Source organism: Bombina bombina, chromosome 4 (genome assembly GCF_027579735.1).
Source record: "Bombina bombina isolate aBomBom1 chromosome 4, aBomBom1.pri, whole genome shotgun sequence".
NCBI classification, from domain to species: Eukaryota; Metazoa; Chordata; class Amphibia; order Anura; family Bombinatoridae; genus Bombina; species Bombina bombina.
Window position 1 is genome coordinate 1,159,479,328 of NC_069502.1, and position 10,989 is coordinate 1,159,490,316.

Here is a 10,989-nt window from a genome sequence, read left to right on the forward strand (position 1 = left end):
TGCAGTTGTAGCAGACATTGAATTAGGAGTATTTTGCAATAAAATCCCCTGCCGTACAGTAATGTATTTGCAATATTTTTTTAAATGCTCTCTCACAATTTGTTTAGCAAACAGCTTGGCACCACCAAACTAGTGTCAGCAATGCGCTTGTTACAGGACCAAATAGAGCTCCGCCTCCCAGAAATGCCACAAGAGATTTAACCCTTTAAATCCCAGGCACGCCTATTTTTAGAATTTTAGATTCTCTTGAGGGGATATTTAACACTAAGGGCTCAATTTATCAAACCCTTCGCCTCCCTATGACTGCAGGTTCGCACAAGAGAACCTGCAGTCAAAATGTATCAAGCAGCGGTCATCAGACCGTTGCTTCCCTACCCTCTTCAATGTCCCCGGTCTCGTCCAACTTGGGACGCATGATCGGCTGTGGGCAGGGGGTGGGATTGCACGTGAGCGCAAAGTAGCACTTGTGTGCAATGTTAAATTCCAGAAGTGGATTTCTGCCCGACAGATGAGAGCTGGGACGGACAGGGACGCCTTAAATGATAAATTGAGCTCTAAATACATTTTATAAGCATAGTATTGTGGTAACTGTACCCATCTCCCTCTTGTAGTGGGAGCCACCATGTTGAAATCTGTTTGCACATGTGCAGTAACTCTCCTTCAGACACCTGACGTGTAACCTAGGCCACACCGATGATTAGAGGGAGGTGCATACATTGTATTTAGTGTTTAGGGTCCTTTTAAATTGTTTGATTATCTCTGTTGATTTTGTTTAAACAAGCACAGCCATCTTATAATGATTACCAAGTTATTCTGTTGTACAGCACAAAAGAAGATGTATTAAATTCATATACACATGCCTATGTTAAATTCATATTTTATTAGCAATATCTTTACTCACAGGAAGAAAGACAGCCAATGAGAGATAAATATACAATATATTTACAAATAAGTGCTTCTACAACTCTACAGTTAATATCACTAATCTTATGAACATATACATAGGTTAATTATTAAATTGTTCTCAAGTAGCAGTGTCCATTTTCATACCATGATGTCCTCATGTGATTCAAGATGTAAAAGTTCTGTCTGTTTTAGTGCTGAATTTTATTAGCAACACTCAAGGTTAATTGTAGCTGTTCATTAAATGACAGAAATATTATCCATGGTGCAGCCACATTTTTCTACAATCATGTTGGGAAACTCTGCCACCTCAATTTCTGTGTAGTCTCCCTTTTTGACCAGGTACATGACTGGCAGAGGGGCGCTTTCTGCTACTGAACAAGTTCTTTCCCCATACCCATATTGGCGCATAGGGAATCTGGGCTGCTTGCAACCACCTACACAATGGAAGGCCTGGTATCCTGCAGGCTCAATGATCCAGTACTGCGTCCAGGTCATTTCCCGGAAGTTGATGTAATATTCCTCCCTGCAGCAAGCATTGTCTTTCTTTGTACCTGAATTTGCACAGTCTCCGCGGGCACTGCAAGAAAAATTAAAAATGGCGGTTAATATAACACGTCTCTCACCAGCACTACACAATCAAATGTGTCATCAAAGCATTACATGTAAAAAAGCATAACAAATCAATATTCTTCATAAATATATATGATATGATTCCACTCAAGAGGGGGTATTACACAATGTAAGTGGTTCATGTGTACTGTAATTCATTTCCAACATTTATTTAAAGGGACATAAAACACAGTGAGATTGTTAGCCTGTTAGCTCAATGATAACTTGGCCTTAAAGGGATACTAAACCAACATTTTTGTATTTCATGACTCAGACAGAGCATGCAATTTTAAGCAACTTTCTAATTTACTCCTATTATCAATTTGTCTTCATTCTGTTGCTATCGTTATTTTAAAAGCAGAAATTAAAAAGTTAGGAGCCAGCCCATTTTAGGTTCAGCACCATGGATAGCGCTTGCTTATTGGTGGCTGACATTTAGCCACTAATAAGCAAGCATAACCCAGGTTCCGAACTAAAAATGGGCTGGCTCCTAAACTTTACATTCCTGCTTTTTAAATAAAGATAGCAAGTTAATGAAGACAAATAGATAATAGGAGTAAATTAGAAAGTTGCTTAAAATTGCTGCCCTATCTGAACCATTAAAGAAAAAAAAAAATTGGTTTAGTATCCCTTTAACAGAGAAGGTAGGAAAAGATAAACTTAGATTACAATTTATGGAGACTAGAACTTTATAATTAAATCTTTAATTTTTAAACCAATATAATTTGAAAATACAATTGTATATTATTTTGTTAGCTTTGAATACATCACAACACAATTATATATAGAATTTATTTAGTGTTTAATGCAATTTTAAGCATTATAGTTACTTTAGATCTATGCATTATTATTAATAATAAAAATAAAAATAACAACAACCTTGCTTGCTATATTCAATTTATGTCATAAAAGTTACTAATTATGTTACCATCTTTTCAGTAAAATTTAGTTTGAAATGAGGTTTTGTTTTTCTTTGACATTGCAGAGTTAGGTTTATTTACTGATATTGATTTAAAGGGACCTTAAAGCATGTCTTTTACTTTAAATATTTACATTCATTTAAATGAAAAGCAAATAATGTTTTGTTTTTATGACATAGGTTGTGCATAGACTTCCCATAAGATTCAAACAAAAAATAGCTTTACCTTTTCCATGCAAATATTTTTAACATCTTTAAACTGTGCTATTTTATATGCAAGATAGATTTTTAAATTATGTTTAATGTCCCTTTAATTTATACTACATAAGGGCAAGCTTTCTGTCACCAGTATTACAAGTTTTTGTATAGCCAATGGTTCAGGCATATAAAGGACCTGCCAGAGAAAAAGCATTTGTTTATTGAAAAATGTGAAAAATTGCCCCACATTTGAGGACATATTTCTGCTTCAGAACAAGTGGTCAGTTGTTGCCTAAGTTATGTTAAATAAAGTCACCTGTTCCTAAGCTAATTATAATAATTCTATGACATGTTTTGTACTCAGTAATTTATATGACAGAACAAAAATATAATGGATATTAGACCTACCCGTGCTCATCCAGGTTAAGTGTATACAACACCAGCTCAGGCTTGCCCAGAACACTGTCTGATGGGTCCTGGGTAGTGAATTGCACCAGCTTTGCCATGTTGGATGCATAACTGCCATGTCTCTCTCCATCCACTTTGATCTGCAGGTGCATATTGCGCTGACCCTTGTTCCTCATCCAGTAATGCACAGCCATTGTCACATCAAAACTCCTCCAGCCAGATTCCATGATGGGTACCAGCCTGGGAAATAACGTGCAAATAAATTAGTTTAGCCCACATTTACTTTAAATGTATTCAAATAGCATCTATATAAAGCTCTAGTTTCTAACCTTACTTTGCTTTGCAACACTGTAAATATATATATTACATCCTCCCGGGTCTAAATATTTACATATCTGTGGCACCCCAAGGGCATAAGGAAATTGACACTTATGTAAAATAATAAAATACTCTAAGAAAATAGATAACATTTCTAGTTTACCCTGGCCTGTCCCTTTAATCATTTATATTAAGCTAGCTTTAACTTCACTTTTAGATAGGCAATATAACTTAAAGGGGTCCCTTCAAAATATCAAATACTGGGAGTGTTTTTTTTTTTTAAAAAGAAGTGTATTATAAGCTATTTAAAATATATTCACCCCAGCACCTGTTCTGCGATACCATCAGCTGAAAATGTATCACTGGTATAAGGTTATATAAGTTTATTTGTTTTTTTAATATAGATTTATACTTAGTAATTTCTAAAAAAATATGTCAGTGCATTCCAACCATTATCATGCTAACGTCTAACTGCTTGCACGATAAACATAGCTGTTCCAACATCTAAAGATGCAAATGCACAAGAGTTAACACAAATATAACCAAATTCCTCATTAGGGTATCCAGGCAGCTGCCTAGGGGTGCTGAACTCAGATAAATGCCCTGTGGTGAACAAACTACAAAACTGACATATACTGTAAACTTTATATGTAATCTCTACTACTTTTATGAAGAAATTATTGGACACATAAACTGATACTTTTAAAACATTCTTAAGAAACCTAATTTATGTAGCTTTTGAGAAGTATAAGGTGGTTAGGTTAGAACCAATCTAGAAGTGTGAAATCTCCATCTATGCACTGAATATACTGTGCAGAATACCCTCTGCTAAAAGTAATAGTTTTTGGGTGAATTATCATCTGATTCCCTCTCTATATTGAAACTTTGGGTTATAGAGGGTGTCACACCATATTGTAGCTAATTCTGGAGATAACCTACCTGGAGTCAATCAGAGATGTTCTGTTAGTTCCATCAGCCAATATTTCCACATAGTAGACACTAACTCTAGCGTTTGTGACCGGTCTGTGGAGCCTTCTGTCTGGTGCATTGAAGAGGTTGGGTGAAATCTTGAAGAGCTTGAGTTCTGCCATGGTCACCTCGCTGTTATCAGGGATCCTGGCTTCCATCTCAAAAACCAGCGTTTGCTTGGTGGTGTCTGAGTAGAGCACCTCTCCAGAGATATCTAGACAATAAACATTGTGATCAACATCTAAGCCTCTCTCTCATCAGTCCCCATAATCAGCGATCAGTGTGGGCAGCCAGGTAATATTAACATTCCATTAACATAACAAAGAGGCCTCAGGCAAGGACATTAGGGGGCCATAAATTAATTAAAATGTAGAATGTTTGTAAACACTAGCTTTAGCAAACTGTCACATGCTCTGAACTCTGTAATCCACTCATATGAGACTATAAACAACTTTATGTCTGGCACACATCCTCCTGTCAGATAGATAAATCTATAACATTATTTATTTATTAAATCATTCAGTTTTTATAAATATTTCCCATTAGTATCTAATATAGCCTTTTGTACAAAGTGTTTGTTAAGTAATAGTCATACCTGCATTGCCAGAGATGCCCCTGATGATACCAGCTAAGCTGGGCAGAGATCTTCTCTTCCTCTCTCTGTGCTTATGGAGCATGGAGATGTATTTATCCTGGATGTGCTTTGGGATCACCAAGTTGTCTAGGTCTCTCTTATGGACCTGGGGGACCTCAGGGAGGCTGAGTTTCTTTAGTAAAGCTTCTTTGATGTCATCAGAGGTAAATCCACTGATAGTCGTCAGACAGAGGGCACTGAGGAGCCAGTACAGTAGCAGGGTCATGATGGCAGTGTGTGAGGGAGATCTATCCTCAGCTCCTTGCGTTGTAAGAGTGATGTAGTCATTACAACCTGCTCTTTATATAGCAAATCCGCTACTCACCGCCCCATGCTGGGAAGGTAAACAGTGCCACAGGGGATATGAGACTTACACAAGAGGATAGTAACACTCCCATTACTAGACTGACACCTTTCCCTGCTAAATGCTCAGACAAGAAACACTGGGTACCATAAGTGCTGAATTAACTCACATAAAACAAAATATGTATTATATTCATTATTGTGCAAAGGCTTAATCTTTATTTCACTTTCATTCTGTAGCCCTAAAATAACAGTGCTCCTAGAGAAATAAGTGCAGTATAGTTGTATTTAATTATAGTTTCATATATAGAACCCCATATACATATATATATACCTATATATATATATATATATATATATATATATATATATATATATATATATATATATATATATATATATATATATATATATACACACACACACACACACACACACACACACACACACAGGACTCACAAAAAACGTAATTTAAAATTGTATAAAAAATAAATATTGAAATAAAAATACTGACACACACTCACATATATATTAAATATATATATATATATATATATATATATATATATATATATATATATATATATATATATATATATATATATATATATACACACATACACATATATATATTCAGTTTAATAGAAATATTCAGATTCTACTTTAATATATATATAGTAGAATTTGACTATTTCTATCAAATTGAATTTATAGGAAACTAAAAGATTCAAGTTATGGATAAAAAATAAATACAATTGTGCTAGATAATCAGAAGATAAATGTATAGAATCAGAGGAATTCTATTGAAATTGGTAAAATGAATTACAAGTAATTTACAATGGTATTTAACGAACTATAAAACAAAAAGCTTATTGAATTATTTTATACATCACGTATCCAATAGTGCAAACCTGAGCTCTGATGAAAGCATTGGCAGGAATATTATCACATTATTAAAGGGATGGTTAATATGAAAACAATATACATATAAGAAAATACACGTTAAAAACATTGCATGAAAAAAAGTTAAAACAATTTATTCTGAATGATAAATGAACAGAAAATAAGTCATATGTCTCCTTTGGTGGCAATTTCCATCTCCACAATCTTACAAACCAATATTATTGTTTAGCACTGAAGAATTTGTTGATAAATAAATACACAAATCAATTGATGATATACTGTAAAATTCTCTCTTTTACAAACATGGAAGGAAAATATGATTAATATATTCGTTAATAAAACAAAAAATTAGATCCGAATAAATAGGGAAGTCATTGTTAAATCGGAAAAAACATCATGTAAAATATTCATTACACTAGAAGCCTATAGATTATAAAACATTCAGCTGGGAACAGACATAAGGATTGTCTCAGGTATAGAGTGAGATCACATTGCAGATGTAAACTTAACAATTACAGGCTTCATATCCTAAACTGATATATATGTGTATTAACTACCGGATAGCAACTGTTATGTGACCTTCATTACAAGCACACTAAAGGTATATGACCCTTCTCAGACACACACACACACACACACACACACACACAACACACACACACACAACACACACACACACACACACACAACACACACACAACACACACACACACACACACACAACACACACACACACACACACACAACACACACACACACACACACACACACAACACACACACACACACACACACAACACACACACACACACAACACACACACAACACACACACACACACAACACACACACACACACACACACTCATTTGGCACAGATTTGTGGTTAAAAAATAAGAGAGGAGGAGGAAGAGGAGGAGAGACAGAGAGAGAGAAAGAGAGAGAAAGGGAGGGAGAGGAGAGAAAAAAAACTTATAACACAGGAGCTAAATACAGTTTATTACAAATAAATGTAACAAGGGTATATTTCTAGGTATGACCAAGCACTCATCAGAAGGGCGGGTCACAGGTGCAAGCTGTTCTGTTGTCTGGCAGAGATGTTTTTGTACATCATTTCTGTGAAGAAATCAAAAGGATCCTTTTCACAACGTGCTAAGGATTATGTGGCATTAGTGGTGACCAGACAATAGGTATATTGCTCAGGTAAAGGGGAATGTGATTCTTGTGTTGCTTTGCCTGGGACCAATGACTTACACCCAGGAGCCAGTTCCTCTTGCTGTCTGCCCATTCACATTAGTCAGTTATAACACCATTTGCTTCTGTTCCTCTAACACATAATTAATTCCTATGAATGCACAGACTGCCCTACTCTCTGAAATGTAAATGCCATAGAAGTACTCCCTGATATGATGGGGTAACATAGGAAATGGCTCATTTAGCTACATAACCTGCTAGTGGTGCACATAATATATCTTAGCTACATAACCTGCTAGTGGTGCACATAATATATTTTAGCTACATAATCTGCTAGTGGTGCACATATTTTAGCTACATAATCTGCTAGTGGTGCCCATCATATATCTTAGCTACATACCCTGCTAGTGGTGCACATAATATATCTTAGCTACATAACCTGCTAGTGGTGCACATAATATATCTTAGCTACATAACCTGCTAGTGGTACACATAATATATCTTAGCTACATAACCTGCTAGTGGTGCACATAATATATCTTAGTTACATACCCTGCTAGTGGTGCACATAATATATCTTAGCTACATAACCTGCTAGTGGTGGACATGATAAATGAACAGAAAATAAGTCATACGTCTCCTTTGGTGGCAATTTCCGTCTCCACAATCTTACAAACCAATATTATTGTTTAGCACTGAAGAATTTGTTGATAAATAAATACACAAATCAATTGATGATATACTGTAAAATTCTCTCTTTTACAAACATGGAAGGAAAATATGATTAATATATTCGTTAATAGTGCTAGTGGTGCACATAATATATCTTAGCTACATAACCTGCTAGTGGTGCACATAATATATCTTAGTTACATACCCTGCTAGTGGTGCACATAATATATCTTAGCTACATAACCTGCTAGGGTTGCACATAATATATCTTAGCTACATAACCTGCTAGTGGTGCACATAATATATATTAGCTACATAACCTGCTAGTGGTGCACATAATATATCTTAGCTACATAACCTGCTAGTGGTGCACATAATATATATCTTAGTTACATACCCTGCTAGTGGTGCACATAATATATCTTAGCTACATAACCTGCTAGGGTTGCACATAATATATCTTAGCTACATAACCTGCTAGTGGTGCACATAATATATATTAGCTACATAACCTGCTAGTGGTGCACATAATATATCTTAGCTACATAACCTGCTAGTGGTGCACATAATATATCTTAGCTACATAACCTGCTAGTGGTGCACATAATATATCTTAGCTACATAACCTGCTAGTGGTGCACAACTGCACATAATATATCTTAGCTACATAACCTGCTAGTGGTTCACAACTGCACATAATATATTTTAGCAACATAACCTGCTAGTGGTGCACAACTGCACATAATATATCTTAGCTACATAACCTGCTAGTGGTGCACATAATGTATCTTAGCTACATAACCTGCTAGTGGTGCACATAATATATCTTAGCTACATAACCTGCTAGTGGTGCACATAATATATCTTAGCTACATAACCTGCTAGTGGTGCACATAATATATCTTAGCTACATAACCTGCTAGTGGTGCACATAATATATCCTAGCTACATAACCTGCTAGTGCTGCACATAATATATCTTAGCTACATAACCTGCTAGTCGTGCCCATAATATATCTTAGCTACATAACCTGCTAGTGGTGCACATAATATATCTTAGCTACATAACCTGCTAGTGGTGCACATAATATATCTTAGCTACATAACCTGCTAGTGGTGCACATAATATATCTTAGCTACATAACCTGCTAGTTGTGCACATAATATATCTTAGCTACATAACCTGCCAGTGGTGCACATAATATATCTTAGCTACATAACCTGCTAGTGGTGCACATAATATATCTTAGCTACATAACCTGCTAGTGGTGCACATAATATATCTTAGCTACATACCCTGCTAGTGGTGCACATAATATATCTTAGCTACATAATCTGCTAGTGGTGCACATATTTTAGCTACATAATCTGCTAGTGGTGCACATCAAATATCTTAGCTACATAACCTGCTAGTGGTGCACATAATATATCTTAGCTACATAACCTGCTAATGGTGTACATAATATATCTTAGCTACAGTACATAACCTGCTAGTGGTGCACATAATATATCTTAGCTACATAACCTGCTAGTGGTGGACATAATATATCTTAGCTACATAACCAGCTAGTGATGCACATAATATATCTTAGCTATATAACCTGCTAGTGGTGCACATAATATATCTTAGCTACATAACCTGCTAGTGGTGCACATAATATATCTTAGCTACATAACCTGCTAGTGGTGCACATAATATATCTTAGCTACATAATCTACTAGTGGTGCACATAATATATCTGAGCTACATAACCTGCTAGTGGTGCACATAATATATCTTAGCTACATAACCTGCTAGTGGTGCACATAATATATCTTAGCTACATAACCTGCTAGTGGTGGACATAATATATCTTAGCTACATAACCAGCTAGTGATGCACATAATATATCTTAGCTACATAACCTGCTAGTGGTGCACATAATATATCTTAGCTACATAACCTGCTAGTGGTGCACATAATATATCTTAGCTACATAATCTGCTAGTGGTGCACATAATATATCTGAGCTACATAACCTGCTAGTGGTGCACATAATATATCTTAGCTACATAACCTGCTAGTGGTGCACATAATATATCTTAGCTACATAACCTGCTAGTGGTGGACATAATATATCTTAGCTACATAACCAGCTAGTGATGCACATAATATATCTTAGCTACATAACCTGCTAGTGGTGCACATAATATATCTTAGCTACATAACCTGCTAGTGGTGGACATAATATATCTTAGCTACATAACCAGCTAGTGATGCACATAATATATCTTAGCTACATAATCTGCTAGTGGTGCACATAATATATCTTAGCTACATAACCTGCTAGTGGTGCACATAATATATCTTAGCTACATAACCTGCTAGTGGTGCACATAATATATCTTAGCTACATAACCTCCCAGTGATGCACATAATATATCTTAGCTACATAACCTGCTAGTGGTGCACATAATATATCTTAGCTACATAACCTGCTAGCGGTGCACATAATATATCTTAGCTACATAACCTGCCAGTGGTGCACATAATATATCTTAGCTACATAACCTGCTAGTGGTGCACATAATATTTCTGAGCTTATCTGACTGGACCCATTTGTTGTATGGTAAGAACTAAACTTTATATTCAACCACTAGATCTACTGATAACTAGCATTTTATATAAGATTCTAATAGAAAAGATCATTTTTACAAGCACCTTGACCTAAAAAGTTAGGGAGTGCTACCTTGTCTTAAAAGGACACCATGTTTGCTTTCTGTTTCATCTTAAAAAGAGGGTATTTTAAATGGACAGTCTAGTGAAAAATATACTTTTAAGATTCAGATAGGGCATATAATTTTAAACAATTTCCTAAACTTACTTTTATCATCATTTTTGTTTTGTTCTCTTGGTATTCTTAGTTGAAAGCTAAACCTAGGTAGGCTCATATGCTAATTTCTTAGCCCTTGAAGGCCGC

The 10,989-nt window shown here is 35.4% G+C and overlaps 1 protein-coding gene across 1 annotated transcript; it reads right to left on the bottom strand.

The window, feature by feature from the left end:
* Positions 1-1,143: 1,143 nt before the first annotated feature.
* LOC128658253 (left-right determination factor 2-like) lies at positions 1,144-5,187 on the bottom strand. The gene is made up of 4 exons (XM_053712789.1): positions 4,923-5,187; positions 4,298-4,541; positions 3,041-3,280; positions 1,144-1,483 (listed from the first exon to the last, which is right to left on the bottom strand). The coding sequence occupies exons 1-4, from the start codon at positions 5,185-5,187 to the stop codon at positions 1,144-1,146; spliced, it is 1,089 nt and encodes a 362-aa protein (XP_053568764.1).
* Between the last annotated feature and the right edge of the window lie 5,802 nt (positions 5,188-10,989).

What these genes read in the sequence shown, in the direction of transcription:
- LOC128658253 (XM_053712789.1), bottom strand. Translation starts at nt 5,187, where the DNA reads ATGACCCTGCTACTGTACTGGCTCCTCAGTGCCCTCTGTCTGACGACT. An exon ending in GGGCATCTCTGGCAATGCAG is followed by an intron (nt 4,542 to 4,922) that starts GTATGACTATTA and finishes TTTATTGTCTAG; the next exon opens with ATATCTCTGGAGAGGTGCTC. An exon ending in CTTAACCTGGATGAGCACGG is followed by an intron (nt 1,484 to 3,040) that starts GTAGGTCTAATA and finishes TTTTTCTTGCAG; the next exon opens with TGCCCGCGGAGACTGTGCAA.